The sequence below is a fragment of the Pogona vitticeps genome, chromosome 2, assembly GCF_051106095.1.
Source record: "Pogona vitticeps strain Pit_001003342236 chromosome 2, PviZW2.1, whole genome shotgun sequence".
NCBI lineage: Eukaryota > Metazoa > Chordata > Lepidosauria > Squamata > Agamidae > Pogona > Pogona vitticeps.
In genome coordinates, this window is record NC_135784.1 from 90016063 (window position 1) to 90041716 (window position 25654).

A 25654-nucleotide genomic window follows, 5' to 3' on the forward strand; every position below is an offset into this window, starting at 1 on the left:
CAGCTGGCAAGCTAGATCACTGTTACTACGCAGTTTTGCCTCAGCTTTTTCCCGCCAAAACTAGGCTGCCTCAGAGCACCTTAATCTAAGTCTCCCCAGTTGGCACGTTCTTCTACTAGCGCACCTCCCCGTGAGGTACACCTAGAAGATTACCTACGCGCCTCAGACTGTCCCTGACTAGACCCCCCTTGCTCTGGGCACACCTGCCAAGGCTTTGCTGGACCGCTGGACAACTGGACCAGTCGTATCCCACACGCTGGACACCAATCAATGTGACAAACCCAGACCTACTGGGATATGTCACACAGTTACACTAAGCTGCCACCAACCATTCCCTGTAAGAAGTCACACAGACCAGGGATGGATTTTTTAACAAACAAAAGAATGAAGTTTATTTAAATAACAAACAGGGTAAAATAAAACGATCAGGTGAATAACATAAAGTAACGTGGCTTATTCTCACTCATACATACACACAGTTTGGTTCACCCAGAACCCTCAACTTGAAGCACAGACCCTGAACCTATCAGTTCTGGCTAACCAACAGACACCTGAACCTATCAGGTTGGTACTCTGACACACAGAAGTACCCTGTCTGACACACAGACTCCCACAACAGCTTCTTCTTCCCAGCTGCTGCTTCGTCACAACCCAGTGTCTCCCAGTGTCTCATAAACTCTCCACACAGGCATCACATATTTATACAGTACAGCCCCTCCTCCTGATGTCCCGCCTTCCACTCCCCATAGGATGGAACTTTCCCTCCAAACCTATGACAGACAGGTAACATCAGTGCTGTATGTAACAGCAACGTCACACCCATGTCAGTGTAGCCTATGCCCCTCAACGTGTACTATGGAAGACCCGCTGCTAGCTAACCAAAATGTCCTTAAAATTGCTCGTTATTGGGTCAAAATCATCTGATGTACTTATCTGAGGTTTACAATATACTGCATTGTATTAAATGTATTGTGCTGTGTCTGATTGCTGCAAAGTCTGTTGCTGTGAAGATGACAAGTAATCTACTTTTGGTATGCAGTATCTCTCCCTCCTTTCCGCTAACCTACTTATGTCTCACTTCAGTTGCCATTCCTTCTGAAAAGAATACATTTTCAGTTTTCACACAAATGTGGATCGGCTAGCTTTCCATAATCCATTAGCTGCTTAGTACGTAAAAGCCAGAAATAGCCAAATTCATCATCTGGAGGAGGGAAAATCAAGCTGCTCAAAAAACTAGAGCCCTGCTGTCAATGACAGCACCACCTTATTTCAGTGGCAGAGCTAGGAGAGTATCCAAATATTTCACAGTAGCAAGACCAAAACCCTCTTCTCCTTCCATTGTTGCAACCACATCAGTCATAGTACAAGATATTACTCCATTCCATAGTCCTAGCATCATCACAGATGTTTCTGACCTTATTTTCTATTTGCCAGTGGGAGAGGCAATCATTTTGGAGTGTGGTTGTTACAAGTTAGTTTATTTATTTATTTATTTATTTATTTATTTATTTATTTATTTATTTATTTATTTATTTATTTATTTATTTGATTTATACCCCGCCTATCTGGTCCGGAAGGACCACTCTAGGCGGCTAACAACCATCAAAGTAATACAAGACAATGTAAATAAACAATTCTAAGAGATAAAAACACTACGTTAAATCACGTGATACATAAATCAGACAAAAGAAAGAGAAGAGGGGGGTCAAAAGGTGTATGATGGAAAGGCCTGCCGGAACAACCATGTCTTTAATTGCTTCTTGAAGATACCCAGCGAGGGAGACTCGCGAATCACAGGAGGTAAGTTGTTCCAGAGGCGAGGAGCCACCGCCGAGAAGGCCCGATTTCTTGTCTTTTCCTTCCGGGCCTCCCTTGGCGTTAGGCCCCTCAGCCGCCCCTCCTGGCTCGCACGAGTGACACGGGTAGATCTTGGTGGGAGTAGGCGTTCCGCCAGATATCGAGGCCCTAAACCGTTTAGGGCTTTATACGTGAGCATCAACACTTTGAAGTCGATGCGGAAACGGATGGGCAGCCAATGCAGAGCGGGTGAAATATGTTGATATTTTTTCACCCCACTGATTAATCTGGCCGCCGCATTCTGCACCGCCTGTAGTTTCCGCTGCAGCCTCAAAGGCAGCCCCACGTAGAGCGCATTACAGTGGTCTAATCTCGAGATTACAAGCGCATGTACCAAGGTAGTGAGCGCCCCCACATCAAGGTAGGGCCGCAGCTGGGCTATCTGCCTCAGATGAAAAAAGGTGGTACGGACCACCGACGCCACCTGGGATTCCATAGTGAGCGCCGGGTCCAGGTGGATCCCCAAGCTGCGAACCACATCCCTGGCGGGCAGGGTCACCCCCCCCCCAAAGAGAGGGAATTTCCCAAATCCCGAACTGCGGGGGCACCCACCCTCACCACCTCCGTCTTGTCCGGGTTCAGCCTGAGCCCGTTCTCCTGCAAGTTGTGGGCTGTTGAACTTGGCCTGGAATACTTCTTGTGTGAATCAACTTTATGGACACAACTTCAACTTCAAGACCAAAAGTACTCTTATATGCAACATAGAAATCCTCTCAGGGTCTGCTGCCAAGAAGGAGAACATAAGACTATTGTTGCTGATGCCATATTCCAATTTGGTAGAGTGCGCTTGATATGCATTGCTAGTTAACCATCCCAGGTAAAACTATAATTATGTTAACATGAATGGCAAGTGATGGGAATGAACTAGTATACTTTAGTGACATTGCATGGGGACTTAGGAAAATAAAGATGAAAGTTCCTTTAAGTTGTCAAAATTCACAATCCCTTGGGCTCTCTCAGACGGACAAACCTCCTAGACTGTGGTAAAGATAAAGCAGGAATAAGGTGAACCATCTTGAACTTACTGGAGTAAAGCTCAAATGTACAGCACATGTTACTAATGTAACTAATAAATAAAACAGAATAAATTGTGCTACACATTTATTCTGATTTTAAAGCATAATTATTGTTCCTGAACTGTATACAAAAAGTTTCCCTGGAAACTGTACAAAAACATGGCTTTTCTAGTTTTCCTATGTAAATGGCAAAACTACAGCCAAGCAGTCATAATTTCAAGCCCTTACAGTTCTAAACTATCTGTGTTTGGCTTTAATAATATATCTTGCCCCACCCCTTGCTGCTGCTCCCTCAGTCCAGAGCACAGAAGAAAATGCCATGACCAACTTAGGCAAAGATCTGCTACACAGATGAGAGTTTTGTAATCAGAAGAGTACAAATAATGAAAGAAAGCAGCTCAGCTCCAACCAGCATGGAGGAAAATGGAAAGATGCAGAAGGAAATTGTTATTATATACAGTTCTAGTTTGTAAAGATATAGCATACAGTATACAAATGATGACACAATGTATAGGATTTAACTACTGATATTTTCCTCTTGTCTTTGGCATCTATTTCTTTGAAATAGAAGGAATAATTGTTACTATTTATTGAGTGGTATACTATACAACACTGTTAAATAAAGCAGAATGCTGATGTTACCAATAATTTCTTAGAGTAAAATGAAATATTAACATTTACATCTTGCCATTTTCCTCCTATTTCTAAACAACCAGAGATTACCCTGATAATGTTTACTCTGTTTTTTTCTGAGAATTCATCTTCATTCCTTGAAATATAGCCAAAATGATATGCACATAAAGAATCACTTCTGTTTTCAAATACAAAAATTGCATGGCAATTTCTTAGGATTTCAGTGGGTGAAAAACTAAAGCTGGAATAAAATTTGTGACCAAAACAAAGGTGCTACAAAAGCAGCCTGACGTTTTTTGGAAATTGAATACATGGACATATTTTGCAGAACATTAGTCAGCTTTTGCCAGTCTCTTAAAATAAAATCCCCTGATCCTGGGACTACATTGCTCCCCATTTTTCTGCCCCAAGCCAAGCAGAAGAGGTCTGCATGCTTCCCCAGTGTAATGAGTGGATCCACAGAGTGGCACTTGCAGGTTTTTGTCTACAATTGGTTTCACTGTTGTTTTAACACAAAATCTGCAATCATTTTGTCTTGCTAGCAATCTACCTTCAAGAACAATGGCCACTACATCCAGCCAGAATTTTGGAGAGACTTTTGAGATTTTTTCTTTCTTCTTCTTTCCTTAATGTTTAAAGCATTAGGAAGACCTCAGCAGCTAGCTTTATTTGTGTGACTTATTGTTGTTGTTTAGTCGTTCAGTCATGTCCGACAGGCCCTCCTGTCTTCCATTGCCTCCCGGAGTTGGTCAAATTCATGGTCGCTTTGATGACACTGTCCAACCATCTCGTCCTCAGTCGTCCCCTTCTCCTCTTGCCTTCACACTTTTCCAACATCAAAGTCTTTTCCAAGGAGTCTTCTCTTCTCACGAGATGGCCAAAGTATTGGAGCCTCAGCTTCAGGATCTGTCCTTCCAGTGAGCACTCTGGGTTGATTTCCTTTAGAATGGATAGGTTTGTTCTCTTTGCAGTCCAGGGGACTCTCAAGAGTCTCCTCCAGCATCAATTCTTCGGCAGTCAGCCTTCTTTATGGTCCAGCTATCACTTCCATACATCGCTACTGGAAAAAACATAGCTTTGACTATGCGGACCTTTGTCGGCAAGGTGATGTCTAATTAGTGGCACAATAAAGTATTTAACCTCAGCTTTTGTTTCTGCTCCATAGACTCATGCTTCCATCTGAATTATTTTGTCTTTCCTGATAGTCTCATGTGATTATTTCCATATACATTTCACATTCTTAATACATGAAAACAATTCTAAGAAATGTAACATCAGAATTTAATACTTTGACCTGCTAAATTTCATCATTGTCCTACTTGCTGAGCATATGCTATCTGACAGTATGCATTTTTGGATGTTCACAAGAGGCATAAAGTCAGCATCAAAACATACAATATGGAGCACTGAGCCCACTTTGCTCACAAATCCAATATACTCCTTTACAAGTCCTTGTCATCAATGGAGCATTCAGTTTTTATTTTCAAATCTATACAGACAGCCCAATGCCAAGTCCCATCATCCCCTCTGCGCTATATGAAGTTGCTTTTATATGAGATGGCTTTCAAAAGTTAAACTCATGTAGAATATATCACAAATGACAAAAATGTAAACATAAATAATAAAAACCATGAATCAAACCATTTCCCATTATTTACCTCAGAGACATATTGCCTCTCAAGTTATCTTTTCTTCTTCTTTTTATTGCTTCTACTTTCAAGGAAATAATGTCTTCTTGATTTCCTGTTTCAGGACACTGAAATGATATTTGCTCTGACTATAGTATCTGAACTATCAATTTGTCCTGACTGCAGTATCTGAACAAGTGTACTTTTAAGATGAGAGGAGCAACAAAATGGAAACAGCAACAAATGTGACATTAATTTTCCCTGGGAAATAGCTATCATCCAATTTCCTACTGAATTCTAGAAAGCAAATATTTTCAGGTAAGGCAGATCCTTACAGAAGAAAGAATATCAGTAAGAAATGGGATCCCCATGGCACTGTGAGAATCACTTCTGTTGGCAGAATAGACAAAAGTTCTTTCTTTTTGCTTTTCAAAACCCGCTTGAGAGGGCCAAGAAACCCACCAGAGCAATTCATCTGGCAGTATAGGGAGGAAAAGCTGCCACTAGTGTAACATTGGGCTTAACCCACTGAATAGTTTTCTCTATTTATATAGGAGGAAACCAGGGCTAAGCTTCCTGCACTGCCATTTTGGATAACAGATTCTGATGGAATTGATCATTATTATGCACAACAGGTGTTTCTCAGTTAGGCCTGCTGCTAAAGCCTTCTACACACATTGGCTAAAATCCTGTTGCAGTGCTCTGGCAGCAATTTTTGACTATTTAAGTCTTCCCCCACTCTTGCTCTGAGGTTTCCCTAGGGTAAAACAGAACCTGAGAGAGCTTTGAAACCTGAAGGTGAGTGACAAAAAGATTTTAATTAGTTTTAATTAGATAGTACAGGTGACAGATGTTGGCATCATCCAGTTTGCAAATGTAACTATGTGAGCAGTATTTTGGCCATTATCTTTAATAGGTAAAGACAAATGCTTTCTGTGCATTCTGAAACTATAATGTGTATATACAGCAGTAAATATTTTCAGTCATTTTCTGCTATGCAAAATAGATAGAAGGGCAGAAAAAAAACAGCACTGGCTGGTCTTCCTGACAGATGTACAAACAATGATAAAGTCATGTTTGCTTTCACATAATACATGTAGATCGAGTACAGACACCACATAAGAATGCATCTGAAAGACTGGAAATATTTCCGTGGTATTGCATATCCCCCTCTTCCCCAAGTCCCTTTCTTCCCACACCTCAAACAATGGGTGCTTCTAGAAAACACGTCTATTGTGGTCTTGGAATGTTCAATTTGCTAAATCTATTTGATGTGTCTGGTTTTTTTCATAGAATCATAAAATAATTGAGTTGGAAGGGGCCTGTAAGGTCATTGAGCCTAAACCCCAGCTCAATGCAGGAATCTAAATCAAAGCAGATCTGACAGATGGTTGTCCAATTTTCTCTCGAATGCCTCCAGCGTTGGAGTGCTCACCATCTCCTGAGGTAATTGGCTCCATTGTTGTACTGTTATAAGAGTTAAGAGGTTTTTTTAATAAACAACCTAAATCTGGCTTCTTGTAGCTTGTCACTAGTAAAAAAAAAACTCTATTAAGGAAAGAAAGTTAGAAGACTTTCATTCTGAGCAGCAGGATTTCTCAATCTAGAAGCATCCATAGTCAACGCTTAACAAGGTTATGTACTCAAGTCTACGTATATAGGGTTCTTATTATTTATTTAAAATATTTTTACTCCATCTTTCTCCTTAAAAAGGACCCAAGGCAGCTTACATCATTAAAAGACAATATTTAAAGCTAAGAACAATGAGTTTAAAGAGGCAGGTTACATAATTAAAAGACAATATTAAAGGTAAAAAGGGATGTGGTGGCGCTGCGGGCTAAACCACAGAAACCTGTGCTGCAGGGTCAGAAGACCAGCAGTCGTAAGATTGAATCCACGCGATGGAGTGAGCTCCCATCACTTGTCCCAGCTCCCGCCAACCTAGCGGTTCGAAAGCATGCAAATGCAAGTAGATAAATAGGGACCACCTCGGTGGGAAGGTAACCGCGTTCCGTGTTTAAGTCGCACTAGCCATGTGACCACGGAAGATTGTCTTCGGACAAAACGCTGGCTCTATGGCTTGGAAACGGGGATGAGCACCGCCCCCTAGAGTCGAACACGACTGGACAAAAATTGTCAAGGGGAACCTTTACCTTTATTAAAGGTAAAACAATAACTATACAAATGTTAAAAAGGAACTAATACCTGAGTGATAGTAAACACAAAGCAAAGCTTTGACTTAAGCAAAGCTTCTGATGAACTGCCCCATAATATTCTGATTACCAAGCTACCTATGTGTAGGCTATATAGAACAACTTCTGAGTAGATATACAGTTGGTTGCAGACTCGTGCTCAGAGACTGATTATCAATAGCTTCCTCTCAAACTGGGAAGAGGCAACAAGCAGGGTGCTATAAGGCTCAGTCCTGGGCCTGGTGCTCTTCAATATTTTTATTAATGACTGCTCATCAGAGAAGCAGGCACCAATAAACCCCATCTGGCTATACCAGTTGTCCTTCAAAGGGCTGCAACCAGGGGACTCATTTTCACCCCTCGTTTCTAAGGCTTGGACTTTCAGGACAACCTGTGGCTTTAGCAGGGGATCCTTTTGAAAGGAAAATCCCTGAGGATTTAGTAAACATAACTAACCCTCCAGGAAGCTCCCGGGGGAGTTAAGGACAATATTCCAGTTTCTTTTGTTTCCTCAGTTGAAATAATGTCTGTTCTTGAACATTTTCATAACTTGGACCCCATGGAACTATTTCTGGTACAGTTGGCAGCTGCCAATACCCCTGGAGGACGGTTTGGTGGTACTCACAGAGCCAATACTACAATGCAGCTGTAAGAAAGGCCAATGGTATTTTGCATTTAAAGAAGTACTGTTCCAAATCCCTTGAACTGTTAGTTCCTCTCTATTCAGCACTGCTTAGGTCTTATCTTGAGTACCATGTTCAGTTCTGAACACTGCACTTTAAGAAGGATGCCAATAAACTGGAAGAAGTTCAAAGGAGAGCAACAAGGATTATGACAGGCCTATGAGCAAAAAGAAAGAAAGAAAGAAAGAAAGAAAGAAAGAAAGAAAGAAAGAAAGAAAGAAAGAAAGAAAGACCTGGACATGTTTGGCCTTAGAAAATAAGACACGGGGAGATATAGCATTTTTTTAAGTACTTGAAAGGTAGTTATACATAGGAGTGGCAGGATCTGTTCTACATTATTTCAGAGTGCTAGACACATAATAATGAGCTCAAAATACGGGAAGCTAATTTTCAGTTGAATATCAGGAAAAGCTTCCTAATTTTTAGAGCAGTATGACAATAAATCCAACTATCCCAGGAGATGGTGAGTACTCCAATGCTGGAGGCATTCAAGGGAAAGTTAGACAGCCATCTGTCAGTAGTACTGTAACTTGGATTCCTTCATTGAGCAGAGGGTTGGATTAAATGGCCTTATAGGCTCCTTCCAACTCCATTATTGTATGATTCTATGAGTTTATCTGCATTGTTTCCCACATCCTGGAAACACTTTGAGGCTTAACTCTTATATGACATAAGAGCTCTTCCCAAAAATGCCTGAGAATCAGTATAGGCCCATCCTGCTCATCTGTTATTGATACACTAATTTCGAGAGGACAATATGTTGTGTCTTTACTTTATTGCACTAAAAATCGAACTGAATAAAAGGACGAACCACGAGCACCACTTCTTGAAAAATAGGGCTCACAGTTTGGAGGGTCCTGCCCCTGGTCTCACCAAGGAATGGTCAGATAGTGGCTATGGTAGTAGCAGAGGGAGCAGAAACTTTGTTTGGTTACTGATTCATGTATACATCTTGTATTACGTATACAACTTTAATTATTGCCTATAATTAAACACAAACAAAAACTAACACCACCCCAAGCACCATTTAAAATAGCAAAGATTTAAATACTAAAGGCAACTAATATAAGGATCTGAAAAATCCAGAGAAACAAAAACAATGTTTAAACACAGCTGGACTATGTATAGCAAATATAGCCTAAGAGAACCAAAAGGTGTTTGCTTAGCCCTGAAAAAAGAACAGTGTAGGTAGCATGCACACCCCTCCTGGGAGGACATTTCAGAGTGTGGTAGGCTATCAACGAAAGGGCCCACTCATGAACATACATTTGCAAAATTTCATCTTAGGGTGGTACAACAGTCCTATTCTGTTTCCAAGGATAAGAAGGATGTTCTGTAGAGCAATAATACATCCTTTGGTATATGTCTGTTGAAGCTGGTGGCAGGTTAGCATAACTCACAATGAATTCTAAGGGACAGCTCTTGTAACCAAGTGTGGAAAGCCATCAGAGAGAAAAGTGTGTCTTAGAAAATGGAGCAGGAGAGGAAATGACAGACAGTTATAAATGAGAATCAACATGCACCCATTTGAAGCGGTAGTTATGCTCAGTGTTACATATTAACCCTTTCTCTTTCTTCCGTGCGTTAAGCAAAATTCAGTAGCTGGAAAGGCGGTGTATGTATGCAGCTGGTATTGGTGGTAGACAAGGGTCCCTAAAGCCCTGACAAGCATTAATTCTTAATTATTTTATTTATTTATTTGATTTATATCCCGCCCATCTGGTCTGGTCGACCACTCTGGGCAGCTTCCAATAAGGTGTATATGATAAAACATAAGAATCTTACAAACAGTCCATAACATATACAATAATAAAACAAATAATAAATGAAAGAAAAAATAAAGAAAGAATTAAATATTGACAGGAGGGAACGCCTGAACATACAACCATGTTTTTAGTTGACTCTTAAAAGTGCCCAGCGTAGGGGCTGCACGAATCACCGGAGGAGGGTTATTCCAGAGGCGAGGAGCCACCGCTGAGAAGGCCCGGTTTCGTGTTCTTTCCTTCTGGGCTTCCCTCGGCGTTAGGCTCCTCAGCCTCACCTCCTGGCTCGTGCAGGTGATCCGAGTCGATCTAGTTGGGAGCAGGCGTTCCGCCAAGTATCGGGGTCCTAAACCATTTAGGGCCTTATATGTAAGCATTAACACTTTGAAGTCAATGCGGAAATGTATGGGCAGCCAGTGCAGCATGGCCAGAGTAGGAGAGATATGTTGGTATTTTCTCACTCCAGTAAGGAGTCTGGCCGCCGCATTCTGCACCACCTGAAGTTTCCACATCAGCTTCAAAGAGAGCCGCACATAGAGTGCGTTACAGTAGTCTAATCTAGAGATTACAAGCGCATGTACTAAGGTAGTGAGCACCCCCATGTCTACGTAAGGTTGCAGCTGGGCAATCCGCCAAAGGTGGAAAGAGGCGGTGTGGACTACTAATGCCACCTGCGTTTCCATGGTGAGCATCGGGTTCAGGTGTACACCCAGGCTGCGGACCCCACTCTTTGCGGCCAGGGCCACTCCCCCAAACATGAGGGAGTTTCCCAAGCCACCATCCACAGGGCCCCCCACCCTCAGAACTTCCGTCTTGTCCAGAATTAATCCAGGGACACCCTTTTGCTTACCTCATAGCATTAGGTAACACCTACATTTCTGTTGGCATGGTCAGAGTCTCCTCCCTATTACTGCAACAGACAATAACTCTCCTATACATACAGCATTCAGAATAGTTTTGAACATTCTTGGAGAGCTGAGTATCATCAGAGTTACAACTTCCAGGATACCAAGAATTCTGCCGTGCCTTTTTACCCTTCCTGATACTAAGAATATTGCTACCTGTTTACTTCCCAGCATAGCCACCCAGGTACCTAGGATACTGAAAGGAATATTCTACCACTATGGAACCAATTCTGGAAACTTATATTCTGTTGATATTTTTCCCCCTTATTTTCTTTTCCATCCAGATTTAGCCAATAAAGCTTTTCCTTCACTCTTGCTCAGGTATGTGAAGACTTCTCAACATTTATTCGTTCTCAAGGCGAGTAACAAGAGGAATGGTTTCTCATTCTCATGAGAATGAACAAAGCAAGGATTTACATACTTTCTTCTACCCCTTAACCTCATAGACAAGAATCCTGTTGGAAGTCTACAGTGTAAATTGCAAATCATGGTAAGTGGCACATGTGGTCTTACTGGCTGTTCATCATGTGCTATGGCATGTCTGGGTTGTGTGTTCTGTCATGTGACTGGGTGACAGCCAGTCAGCAAAATGCATAGATATATTGATACACAGATACAGATATAGATACGACTCAATGACTCTTACAAACACAGTGCTTCAAAATCCATTTTTCTGGACACTGACCACAACTTGCCATCTTAAAAGGAAGCCAGGTTGGATTCTATCAAGGTTAGCAAACTACCAGCCTTGATTCTTACCCATTTATTGCTTCTTTGCCTGTCTCCTTACAAGTCCATAAAGCCAAAAACTATTTTCCTGGTGGCTGACTCTATTTCACTAGCTTATTTACGTGATCAGCACCTTGTTACTCTGCCTTAAACGGCTTCATACAGATTATTGCATATAATACCCCCCCCCCTCTAGTTCAGTCCTGGATCATTGGTTTGTTCGTAAATCATGACAGGAAATATTAATAACTGCACAGAGCAGACAAGAGAAGTCAGCTACTGATCTGTCTTCCTGACCTCACTGACACTATTTAATGCCAATATATTTCTCTTGCACTTGACCCATAGCATAGCTCTGCTAACTCTTGCTTTTATTAGTGCTTTCCATTTTAAACAGGGGTGGACAAATGCAGCCCTAGGACTGCTGGTGCCTCTTAAGGATGTTTTTATGGCCTTCGGTTCTGTCACACTCTGCCTCCCCCTCCCCCTCCCCCTCCCCCAAAAAAAGTGTTTTGCCCAAAGCAAAAGAAAAGGTCAACTGCTGCTTGTGGAAGCCCCCTGCCCTCCAGGAGTGTTTCACCCTTTAAATATATCACAGAATTTTCCTGCAGTGTTTAACATCAGGAAAACACAAGCTACTTCTGTTTCTTTTGGGGGTGTGTGTGTGTGTGTGTGTTTTACTTCTTCTTCATATTTTAGGTGGTCAAGGCAGCCTCTGGATAAAATTGGTCACCAGATCTTATAACATTACCCACTCTGATGTAAAAGAAGGAAATCATGTGAGACATGTTGAACACATCAGAAGTACAAAGTTTTGTAAGAGACTGAAGCAGGGCAACTAGAGAAGATATTGGAAGCTGCCTGGACATACAAGACACCACGTGCTTTTGAATCTTTTACATGCACTCCCAAATCTGCTGTGCAATTCCTTTCCACAGTCCACAAGCATTCCAGGTAAGATTTATTTGACTGGTGCTGAGGACCTTGAATGCCTCACATTAATGCATACAGAAAGAAAGTATAAATTCAGAAGTCTTTCAACCACCAGTCCCAGCACCAGTCTTTTAAATAAAAGTTTCTGGCAGTAATTTATCCAGCAAACAAACCTCATCAGAAAAGAGATAGCAGGTGGGATGAAGTATATTTCTTTCAAATGCTAATGATAATTCTTCCAAGCTACATTCAGTTTACATGTATTTTGTTTCAGTTTGGGCACACCACAGAGAAGTGGACATGATGATACAGTATGTGCTTTACACACTGGTGCAACATGTTACTTAGCCAAAGGAACTTGGCAATACCCTCCATTTCTCGTGAGTAAAAATAGCACCTGTGCATTACTTTTGCATTACAATTATAATACACAGATGCCATTCTTTATACCCTCAATATTAAACCGAGCTAGAGACGTTTCCCTGTTTTGTCCTTATGCAGTCACAGATAAAGTTTAAAAGCTCTCCTTTTTCTGTCTCACCATTTCTATGGAAGCAAAAGAAGCTGGCAGATAAGAATGCCCACATAAAGTGAAAGCCAACAGCAGTCCTGCTCCCCTGTGAGATTAGAACTCAAGTAAAAAGTAAAAAGGCAGCAAACCTCAAGGCAATCCGTTCACAGGCAGGGTGACGGGCTTCCAACTTTGTCATCTCTTTGAAACAATGAGCTGAAGACAAACAATCCCTCACCTCAGAACAAAAGGGGCAGCAATGCCAAGAGAGCTGCATGGAGAAAGAACAATAGCCTCTTACCTCTCTCATTTCCCTGCCAGATGAACTGAAAATCCAAGTTCCAGAGTGTGCAGCAGTGGCAGGGGGTGGGAGCAAGGGAAGATTGCCGTGTTGCTTTCAGAGCAGCACGAGGCCTACCCTGCGCTCAGAAGCTGCCCCTGTCAGATTTTCCAACAGCAGAACAGCGGCCAAGTCCCTGCCCATGCCTGAAGAATTTCCTGAACAGCATTCCCGTTCTTTTGCTAACTGCTTTGAAACCGCACTCTGTCTTTTACTTCAATAAGGCTTTGTCAGGCCAAGTTACAGCTACTGGTCTGGCTCCAGCTATCAATTGAAAACACATGTGTTTTGCATTTAAGGAGCCCCCTTCCCCACAGAAAAACACGCCTCTGCTCCAAGCACATGGGCTCGGGGTGTTTTGCATTGGGAACTGTAATGCAATTCATTCCTGAAGCAAATGCTATTAATATTTTCTCTCCCAGCGAGGTAGGTTCCTTTCCTTTGTTCCAGCCTCACATTAAAGATCTCATGCTAACCTTCATCGCTGTTAAGTCAACTTTCTCAGCCTCTGGAAATCTGGGATGGACAGGAATTCAGATTCCTGTTCAGGGCCACCTTCCCTCTACCTATCATTCTGTCTCGTTTTAATTTCAATTGCGTAAAGGGGAAGCTTATTTTTAGAATCTCCAGGCTCCGCTCAGCACATTGCTGCTGTATCCTAATCTTGACATGCATGACTGTAAGCTGCACATGCTAAAAATACTACAATTATGTCTGAACTCTCCCACTTTCTCCAACCCTGACAGCCCTCCACAAATTCAGGACTTTTTTTCAAAGCAAAGATTCCCTGTTTGAAATATTAGGATTTCAGTAATATAAGGAGAAGAGGGAAGCATGATGTAGTTTCTGCTACATCAAGTGGTTGTTCTTTGTACATTCCAGCCATGGATCAACTTGCAGAATATTTGGGGCAGGGGTGGGGATTGCCTAAAATATCCTGAAATTGACATGCAAGTTACAGAAAGAAAACATACACTTCCTCAACAAGCAAACAAGCTTGACCAAAGGTGCAAAAACAGTGGCAATGTTGTTATGGAACCAATATAGGAAATAAACCATTTAAGCTTTATTCATTCCCCCACCCCAGTCCCTTAAATGTGTCTCTTCATGCTGTCTAAAGAAATCAGTCAAACGATATGTTAAACATCACTGAACTAGTCTGCTTCTTAAATACTTGAACAAGAGTTGTTCTTCTAAGAATGTGTAAATGTGTCTGTGTAGCCTCGAATTCAGCAGGTCACACTGCTTCAAACAATATATGCTGAACATGCTCATTACACTTCAGTGGAGCCAGAGAATGTTTAAAAAATAAAAACGAAGCTAAGGGAGTCAATGCGAGGAAGTACATTTTGCTCATCTGGATTTAGTTTCTGCTCTTGCCAATGTTAAATTGCTAAGCTTCTCTCACTTTATTTTCAAAAACCCACCCTTCCAATCCTACCCCTCCCCATTCTTTCTATCAACATATGAAGATACTTTATACAAACTACAGTTCCCTCCAGATCAGCAATATCTGTACTGATTGGTTTCAGAAAGAGTTTTTTTTTGGCCCTATTTGAAGTTGCCAAGAACTGAAAACAGGATCTTCTGAGTACAAAATATGTATCAATTTTGAATATGTTTTTATTGCAGTTTTATGTAGCCTTTCTCCAGGTGAGCAATGGCTCCTCTGTAACCCTTTAACCCTATACTGTATTTTCTTGACTTCCAAATATCTTTAACACAGGGCATGCTATTTTCTGGTCTCTTTTTAATCTGTCCCTTTGCCACTGACATGATTCAGAAGTTATTCTTGCATCTCTGTGTGGGACGGAGGGTCACGTCCAAAGATCCAAACTACTTCTATCCTTTTTCTTCTCAGTCTAGCTCTGCCTTTCAGTAGGATCACCCCATTTTCTTCCACATCCTCTTCTTTTTTACTAACTTGACCCAAATGTAAATGCCATTTAAATTCTTAGCCTTTCAAGTTATCATGTGACAGTGAACCAAAGAGAGATCTGAAAGATAATCTAATGTAACCTCTGGCACTCAAAATGATTCATCACCACACCCCAAACGCTCGGGGTTAGGCATTAATAACTAACTTTGCCAGCACGGCTTATTCTAATGCTATATATAAATCCATGTTCTTCACGTCAATAAAACGGAACACCAGATTTAATCTGCAGTGTCCAAGGGAAAGGACAAAGCATGGCAAAATGTTTTGCCAAAGCCACAGATTTGTTTAGTTGCAGGAATGGCAGCCATTCAGTTGCAATACTCAAAATAAACTCATGCTACACAATCATTGTCACTTGAGGAATCTATTTATGGACTCCTATGTCCAGAGAGATATATTCACTTGAACAAAACCTCCTGGTTATATGTCAACATAAGGTGTGTCGTCTCCCATGAGCCAGTGCCTCTCTTTCTCTATGTCAACAACTCCTTCTGATTCTCCCAGTAATACTGTTGCCATCGTACGACTTCACCAGACCATGAACCACTTTCAGGGCTGAATGTGTTGAGAAGACTATTTGTTTTTGTTGCTATGTGTCAGGTTGCTTCTGATTCCTGGCACCTCTATATATCAACGACCACCAAAAGGTCCTATCCTTGACAGTCCTGCTCAGGTCTTAAACACTAATGATTTTACTGAGTCAATCTCCTTATAGATTTTTGATAAGGAACCAAGATGTCAAAAGTCTTCTAACAATTTTAGTTTCTTTGTCATCAGCATTAAATCTATTCAGTTCTTCTGTAGTTCTCTTGGGAACAGGGGTCTTCTAATGTTCAGCTGCAGTCCTGCAACAAAAAAATTGCTTGCAGATAATCAGTGAAAATGTGGTCTTCCTTTTGCAATCTGAAGTATTCAAAGCTATAAAGGACTAGAACTGCTCTCATTTTCTTAGTATTCCCATTTAGCATTGGATTGCTTAGGACCAATTCACACAATCCCTTCAAACTGTAGCTCTTCCAAGACAAAATCCACACAAATGTTCTTTGTACAAATATGATGAAAAATGTTGTATTATTTACAAAATGCCACTCTAAAGCTCTCCTTGGATGCACACTGTAGCACATGGGCATCTGAGTGTGTAAGAGAAGTGTAGAGCAATGCTATGGAGGGTTAGACGTCATTACAAGCCTGGACTACTAGCAGGGTGTAATGTTCACAACTGGGACATCAGGCTAAGATGCATCCACCCCCGTGAAGAGTAACTGCCATATCAGGAGAAAAGAACGGATAGTTCCAATGGTGATGGCATAGGATAAATTTCTGGAAAACAGCTACTGGGCAACAGCAGTAGCTGAAGATGATGCTGTTTGAGGATTTTTCACAGACAGTGGAAGTGACAGTCAAGCTAACTTTTGTTAATACTGCGTGGGCAACAACAGTAAACCTTTCTTACCTCGAAAATCTTATGATAGACAGTCCAAAATGAAACAACAGATAGCACTGAAAGGTCACCCCCCCATCAGAAAGCACTCAATCAACTACTGGGGACGATCAAAGGACAAGTACAAATAGCACTGTCCTAATAACACAACTAGATTAAAGACAAAATGATGTTTAGTGGTTGATGTGCACAGAGTTGAAAGGAAAGTCTGATGCTGCACAATACATTCAGTGGGAACATGGAATGTGAGAATTATGAAGCAAGGCAAACTGGAAAACATAAAGCAAGAAATAGAACTTCTAAATATTACAGTGCTTGGTTTCAGTGAACTGCAGTAGGCTGGAATGTGATATTTTCAATCAGACAACTACAAAATATTTTACTTTGAAAGTGACAAACTCAGAAGAAATTGAGTGACTTTGATGTTGAAGCAAGATGTAGCACAGGTGATCAGGAGCTATAATGCAAAATCTGACCAAATAATATTAATAAGACTCCATGGAAAACCCATCAACATAACCATCATTTGCTCCATCTATGCTCCAATTGCCAATGCTGAAGAAGATGAAACTGAAAACTTTTATGCAAGCACCCAAGAGGAAATTCTCTGGAAAACCTAATAATGTCAGGAAAAATTGAAGTCAGCAGGAAAAGATGAATATTGAATATGAGATGGGTAGACTTCATAAAGGAAGCCACAGTCTTGATCTTACAAAAGCTAAGCTGGGCTGTTCAGGACAGGACATTTTGGAGATTACTCATTCATAAGGTCACCGTAAGTTGGAGGTGACTGGATGGCATGCAACAACTAATTCAATATGGCTCTTCTAAGGTCAGAAGAAGCATTTATACCATTTTCTTTTGTTCTGCTTTGCTGTTTTTCTTGGAAGACTATGGGAAGTTGTGGTACTTCAAACTACAATTGCTTCCTTTAAACCAGGGGAATAAACGATATGTGGGGAGTGAAATTAATCAGTTAGAACTTCCAACACCCAAGTTTCCAGGATCTCTTCCATGTATTAATTTCCCCGCTTCTTTATTTTTTAAATTTTTTTTTAAAAAGTGCTATAACCCTAACGTTTGAAGGTTGGGTTAAACTCTCCAGAGCACACAGTGGGACTGTATTTTCTGGAGATTTTTTCAGCTGTTTCTGGAACTCTTTTTTGCTGACATAGAGCATCTCCCTACTTCAGAAGCAAACAGGGTCATGTTAGAATTTGAAAACTTTAAAAACATGATAAAAAAAGAGGAAGCCACACACAGTGAAGAAAAGTGTTGGCTACGTGATGTCTCTTCACAATGGCACCTTGTTGTGGGATGTTTTTTGGGTGTGTTGTGTGCAGTTTTGTTTGGAAGTAACAATTAATTCAGGCACAAATTAATTGGATTAATAATGTCTGCTAATTAGAATTGGCCACACTGTGGTTAGTGCAAAGGGAAATCTACACCTTCAGAAGAAACAGAAACAACATTTAATCTAAGAGGATAAGGAATATAAAATGCTTCAGGAAAGAAGAAATAAGAAACTCTGTGGAGTGAGTAAGGAGTCATCTGGGTGTCACGGTGTTTCTAGGAAGATAAGTGACTAAAAGAAAAATTAAAGGGGGGCCAAATGTTACCTCTGAATGAGCCCTGAGATGTTACATGGATTCTTAACTGAGAGATAGTACTGGGAAGTGGCTTCTCTCCTTCAGGTGCCCAATGCACTAGCATTGAGCCTCGTGGCGCAGTGGTTAAACCGCTGTACTGCAGCTAAAACTGTGCTCATGACCTGGGGTTCAAATCCCAGGTAGCCAGCTCAAGGTTGACTCAGCCTTCTATCCTTCCGAGGTCGGTAAAATGAGTACCCAGCTCACTGGGGGGGGGGGCAATGTGTAGCCTGCATAATTAAATTGTAAACCGCCCAGAGAGTGCTTGAAGTGCTATGGGGTGGTATATAAGCAGCACGCTTTGCTTTGCTTTGCATTGTCTTAGCTGAGTTCCAAGCATGCACTTGTCTTTTATTTGAATTCCCAGGCAGGTAGGAATCATGCATCTGAAACACTTGTGATATGTGACAGAAGAAATGCCAGGAGATCATAAGGGGAGGAATAGTGTACGAGCTAAAACATTGAACATATTTCTGTCTACCCACCACTCTTCTGCTGCACACTTCTCCCTGTTTGCACCTCTCTGTAGCAGTGAGATGGCAGAAAACCTGGTTAGATAATGTTTAGTTCCAGCCTAAGATGCCAAGGAAGGCAAGCAAGAAGGGAGAATCTATATACCAACTAGACATGGGGACGAATAAAAAAACGGATTGCAATATTTGTCAAAAATTGCTGATTCATTAAATATTCATCCCTTCATATTCATGGGTTCCAGAGACCCCAACGAATATGAAGGGATGAATATTTTCCCATTTTTATTCATCTCCCATACGCAGAGAGGGAAGGCTAGCCTTCCCTCTCTTCCTATGGCTTTCCCATTTTGCCTATGGGCCCGCTGATCAGCTGATAGGTGGTCCGATAGGCAGCCACCCAGTACTGGTGGGGCACTGATGGGGAGCATCAGCGGAGGCGGCGCAGGGGTCAGGGTTTTTTTGTAACCCCCCTACGAATCGACAAATAAATTTGTGATTTGTGTGTTCATGGAGGGGATTCGTCAACTTTTGACGAATCATGAAGCAGGATGACTCTCCAAAATGGTGAGTCGTCCCAATCTCTAATACCATCCCATCAATAATCAGATGTTATATGAAATGATAGGTCCACACAACTGGTCTAGAAAGTGCATGCATTGGTTATCTTCCAGATTCGAGTATTGTATTGTTCTTTACATGGGGCTTCCCTTGAGGCTGACCTGGAGACGACAGCAGGTCCAAAATGAGGCAGCCAGATTAGTAGTGGTGTGAACGGGTTTGACCACATCTCCCCAGTTCTGCCTCACTTGCACTGGTTTGTGTCCCATGTCAGGTTCAATGTCTTGATGCTTACTTACAAAGCCTTTCATAGTTTGGGATCACGTAACTTGTCAAGATGCCTTTTCCCATGCCACCTGAGCCTCCCAGGCCATGCTCCTCTTGGTGGCCCACTCAGGAAAATAATGTATGGCCTTCTCCACTGAGATACCATTACTTTGGAATTATTTCCCAGTGGAGATGTGCCTGGCTCCCTCTGTCCTAAAGTTTAGAAGGCATATGAAAATGTTGCTTTTCAGAGAGGTCTTTCCATGCTACTCTGCTTGATCTTTATGCCTCTTGCTCCACCTTCTATTTAGAGATTGTATCTCTTATGATATGCTGTGTTTAATTGGTTGACCTTTCTATTGATGACTTTATTGTTTTGATTGTGTTTCATTTTACCTTGATGTTGTAAACCACACAGAAGATTATTTTGCACTAATGGAGTGGTATACTGTATAAATTAAATAAAAAAATAAAGTGCCATTTATAAGCAGTACTGCAAAAGTTATGATTGTTGTTTTACTGTATTCCATTAACCGCTTGGATCATTTACTTCTTTTCTTAATCATGAGCTTTAGAAATGGGTGATCTGGAATTTTTTCAGCACAGCTCAATTAATCCCTTTGCCCACTCTTGTTATTGCTTAGTACTTTGGCAACATATACAATTGTGAATATCACTTTCACAAACCACTATACAAATACGGCTTGATATATGATACATATAGTTTTGGTTTGGGTCTTCAAGTATGCAGAACATTGATGTATGGACACTGCTATGTTGGTGGGGGGGAAAAGCCCCCCAGCAGTTTTCTGTAATTTTAAAGAGATTATTTGTATAAATAACACTGTCAGTATAAACCTTGTATATGGTCGGTGTTCAGTTCATGTTGTTCAGGCAGCCATTGAAGCTGTATCAATAATGTCTGCCTAATATAAAAACATATACAGTACTGTGTTATATTGAAATGTGCTGATCACTGAAAAGATTGCTGACAATCAGAGATAAATGCTTATTAGGCATATTTTAAATACCAAGAATCCCCCTGGTACAGGAAGTTGGACAATATGATCCTATTTTCAAGAAACAACTGAAAACATGGATGTTTAGACAGGCCTTCCCCCCTTCCAGTTAACTCCTAATTATTCTTTCTTTCTTATTCTGTTACAATATATCCTGTTTCTTGCCATCTTTAGGAAAAAATTTATTTCTTTTCATTCATGCAAATTATATTATGTTATGTGTTACATTATATGCCTAATTGTTTTTATAGTGTGTGTTGTAAGCCGCCTAGAGTGGTCACAATCGACCACAAATAAATAAATAAATAAATAAATAAATAAATAAATAAATAAATAAATAAATAAATAAATAAATCCTTGAACTTTCATCTAAGATTAAAATCCTAGCCTTTTGGGAGTCCATTAGTACATTAGTTGGAGTGGATATGAGTGGGTACGCTTGAATGTGATTTTTTGTTTAATATTTTGGGGACCACAATGCTACCTAAGAGCAGAAAATCAGTTAAAAAAAAACCTTACACTGTGTAATTCTGGTGTTTGTTTGTTTTTAAATTAAAAACTTCTGATCTCTCCAAAGATCCTGAGACTTCTTTAGGATCCCTTTCACCCTGGCAAAGCCATTGGGAGATGTAGGACAGGACTGTGTGTCTTTAATTTCCAAAATTTGCTGCTGGTGGTAAGATCAAACCATTGATAGTGATTTTCAAAAACTAAAGGCATCCCCAAACCCACATCATTCAATGTTATTTTTCCCAGCATGAAAGACACCCTGAGGGAACCTCAGGAACCTTGTGATGAAGGGATCAGATGTGTTTTTTTAATGGAAAGCCACCATAGCCGATGACTTATGGGGCATGGGTTCAGCTAATAGATCTTATTGATAGCTCAGTAACTTTCCCAGCAATTAATTCTCCTGCTGCTAGAGAAAACAAGCAAAAACAAATAGAAATTGCTTTCTTCCCTCTCATATGCAAGATGAACTGAATGCTAGCTTTTATCCTATTTCTGACAGGCCTACTTTGTATCAATGCTGTTTCAAAGCACCTGGTTTTTGGCACACCTTGAAAACTCTTAAGTTCACAGACTTGCATAAAAACACTAGTAGAAGCGAACTCATCGAACAGCCACTCCTACCTTTTCTAATTATGCATCCAGATTATACAACTGATTGTGGGAACATCTTTAATTGGACTGTTTTTGCTGGACCCACTAGGTAGCTCCAGATTTTAACCTTGGCATTTTCAGATAAAGCACCTCTCCATAAGCAATTTTAAATTTGGAGGATTCACTTTGTTGGCATGAGCTTTCCATATATATTCAATTTAATTGCCGGTATGAATCCTGCCTCTGGAAAATGAAGGTAGCCTACCAATTTTTATCTTCACTTTGCCAGAAGCGGGCCAGAGCAGTTCTGTCCCTAGTGAATCATCATCAACTTCCATCAACCCTTGGCAGGTGAGGGGGGAAAACAGAAGAGTTATTAGAGAAATGTGTTGCACATTAGTCATAGGGATTCTTTTCTATAATTATTTCAGTGAAAAGCTGGTTGTTTGGGGATAAAAAAAGAAAATGTTCCTCTTAACAATTTGGAGGGGAAAAATAATATTTATTGGGATAAATAATTCTGTAATATCTGAAGGCTGCCAATAAAGCGAGGATAATGGACAACCTGATACAGTTTTGTGAAATTACTTTAAATATGGTGATGTGTAACAGGGATGTTGGCAAGTCATTGGGTCCAAGTCCCAATCCAAGTCTTTAGTAGTGAATACCATGCCCCAAATCCATGTCCCTATTAAAAACTAGCCTTCTCCCCCCCCCCCCCGAAAAAAGCAAGGGATGGGTGGGTTTCAAGTCACAAATCAAATCCGAGTCACTGAAAAAAAAAAGATGAGTCAGGTCATTAGTGAGACTGAAGTCCAACTTGATAATAAGTCTCATGACTCAAGTCCCCATTCCTAGTTTGTACAGGAGGGCAGTATGACTGATATTGATTAAAAAGCCACAGGTAATTATAATTGCATAACCAGATTGTTGTATTTGAAGGTTAAAGTACAGGATATAGTTTTTAATACATTCAATGCAGATAGTCGCTGTGCCTCACTCTACCAGAATTCTTCCATATCCCATCTTTCTCCTTGGATTGGGTTTCAAAGTACAGTAAGACCCCTGTATCTGCAGAATATATATCTACAGTTTCATTTACCTGCCATTTACTGCAGCCCTGTATATAATATACAAGGACACCGCTGTATGTCCTTTATTCTGTCCCTTATCCTTGTGTTCCATCCCTTGCGTTCCATCCTCGTATTCACGATTTCAGACACTGTGGAGCCAATCACCCAAGGATATGGGAGTCCTACTGGACAAATTCTAAAGAAAGAAAATTGCCTCACCATTGTCTGGCAAATGTAGACCATTTGGCACAGAGGACAGAACTTGATATTGTTCCTAAAACTCTCCTAGTTATGGCTTTAGATTACAATCTTCCCCACCTCCACCGCTGCTCTTGATTTCTCTGTCAATGCAACTGTGGCCATACTGACTGGGGATTCTGTAAAATGTAATCCAGAAAAGGAAATTTCCCCAGCCTCTGAGTACATATCAGCACCTCTTGAATACTAAGAATGGATCTATGTCTGTAGTGCTTGGAAACGGGGGGGGGGGGGGGGGAGGGGAGGGGCGGTTATGATGTGTCAGTTAACTACAAGTGTGAAGTAATTTCTACTTATTGTGCAAGAGTTCTCTGCAAAGGTAACATTATATTTAAGCTCTCTCTCTCTCTAAAAAGTTCTGCACGATGACATTTGCCACTGAAGCAGTGCTGGAAGCTGACCTTTCAGCCAAATGTACTCCACCCCTGCCAACCTCAGCTTTTACCATCTAATTAGCCTGATGGCTTCCATCGTTTGCAGGCTCTTTTCAGGAATAATTCCAGGCTCTCAAGCTTGTGATTAGGTAAAATAAAAATTGTTCCTTTTCATTTCCCAGGCAAACTTAATGTTAACTACCTTGAATGACTTCTAAACTATCTGGGAGGCAATTCCAAAGCCCCATTACCCTTATCTTCCTATTCTGGAGGAAAAGTCATATGCAATATGGCAGAGCTTTACTGAGAGAGAAAGTGAGTTGTGATTTAAATGGCTTCTCCCAGGTTTTTATTCTAATCTGGGGCAGCCTTAGAGTAACAGCAATAAAATGTATGGAGAGAATACATCTCATACAGATGTAACTGAGAGCCATATACCCTTGTCAAGGATAATAATGATTTTTCCATTAAATCTTAATGGGGTTCATATTTGTTACTCTTATCTGAAGGATGCTTGTCTTTGTTCACTGACAACACAGGTTAAATGCCCGTGGCTGCCCTACAAGCCACATCCTGATATATTGCAGAGATGAAGGAAAAATTACCAGTTCGGCCTGCAATAATGATTTGTCAGGGGCAAAACATTCTCATCCCAATGTTGTTTGCCCTCTGACATTTTATTATGAAAACAGAAATGCCAGGTTAAATAATGGTGAAGTTATTGGGTTATTTCTTGTCAATATCATCCCATTTAATTGTATTTAGGATTGAAAGTGCAGTGGGATTCAGCTGTGATGTGTGCTGCTTTGTTTTAAAATGGTGGCTATATATAGCTGAATCCACGTGTAACTATCAGGTAGAAATATTTACTGTGGCAATTGACCAAGTATTTCTTTTATAGAAAGTAGCAAAACAGACAAGTCACTTTGGCGCTATATTTTCCCATATATTGATTATTTGATGCTAATATTTTATGTTAATAAACTGATGAGTTGTCTTCTGCAAACACTACTGTCGGCACAATTTTTGCTTGACTGCAGGGCAAGTGGGATAAATCCGTTTCTGCCACTATAACCAGAAATTGCAGGAAAAGGCAGTAGATTCCCCCCCCCCAACAAAAAAGCTCAACAGATTGATCTCAGACATGGAAGACCAGGAGATGTGCTTTTGAGGATTGACCCTACTGATTGTAGGGTGGAAAGGGTAACAAACATGGATTTCTTAGGGATTTAAATTTTCACAAGTGATAAACGCATCATTTATTGAATCCTCCTCCATTAGAATTTGTTGGTGTTAACCTTTATCAGGGATGGAAATAAATTGCATTGGATGCAAGAGACTCAACAAAGTGGCATTTTTGCACCTCTTCAGACTCACTGAAAGAACAAACTGAACCCGTCTCAAGAATCCATGTTTTTTTCTGAGACTTATAAAGCATTCAGAGAAATAACATTACACACACACTCATTCTCTCTTCAACATTCTAGCAGCTACAATGGATACAGTTGAAAATACATGCCAAATGTGCTCTATTTGTACTACATCTTTAAGAAAATGGTTCTTTGTGTTGTATCAAGAATATTACCTACTACATAATATTTTAAATCCTATTTTGACTTCTAAAGAGGAATGAAGAATCCACAATAAGTCCCCATGAAAAGCTGGACAGGTTCATCTCAAATAAAATCTTAGTAATGAAAAGGTCAGCACCCCTCCTCCTGCCTCGCCAGTCAACCCAGCTCTGAGTTTTACAGTTACAATGCTGCTCTGGAGGGAATTTGTCTCAAGCTGCAAGGAGACCAGGTGAAATAGTGGCGGCTTACCTATACAGCAGGGGTTCCCAACCCCCAGTCCGCAGCCGGTGCCGGTCTTGGCAGGACCAGTCCACGGAAACAGATCTGCCACCCCCCCTCCGCATGCACCCCCTGCACACACATCCAGCCCACCTGCACGCATGGACGCCCCACCCCTCGTGAGCACGCCTCACGCCATCCGTACATGTGCATCCTACCCCCCACAAGCACACCTGTGCCATCCGTGCATGCAAGTGAGCACACCCTGCCCCTGCAAGCATGTTCCGCACCATCTGTGCATGCGCCCAAGCACACCCCACCACCCCGCGCATGGACCCTACACTCCCAACCAGTCCGCGGGTTGGAATAGGTTGAGGACCACTACTATATAGCATAGTGTTTGGCTTCATCTAGTGGCCAGTCTGATAATTACATCTTGAAAAATCCATATTTGTAGCTACAGTGGTGCCTCGAATTACGACCATAATCTGTTACAGAAGATAGACATAACTCGAA

General features: G+C 41.0%; 2 protein-coding genes across 31 annotated transcripts in view; both read right to left on the reverse strand.

The window, feature by feature from the left end:
• SGCD (sarcoglycan delta) overlaps positions 1-25654 on the reverse strand; it is a 631892-nt gene that overhangs the window by 261653 nt on the left and 344585 nt on the right. The window contains exon 1 of one of the 30 annotated variants that reach the window (XM_072990016.2): positions 13152-25226. The exons of the other annotated variants lie outside the window; for them this stretch is intronic. Within the exon in view, the coding sequence (XP_072846117.1) occupies positions 13152-13160 (9 nt within the window). The 5' untranslated portion in view covers positions 13161-25226. Of the gene's footprint in view, positions 1-13151; positions 25227-25654 lie in introns of those variants that run through there. 30 annotated transcript variants of the gene reach the window in all.
• The window catches only part of LOC144586791 (uncharacterized), a 168235-nt gene continuing 142795 nt past the window's right edge, over positions 215-25654 (reverse strand). Inside the window, exon 2 of the mRNA XM_078385602.1 lies at positions 215-287. The gene's annotated coding sequence lies outside the window, so the exon portion shown is untranslated. The remainder of the gene's footprint in view (positions 288-25654) is intronic.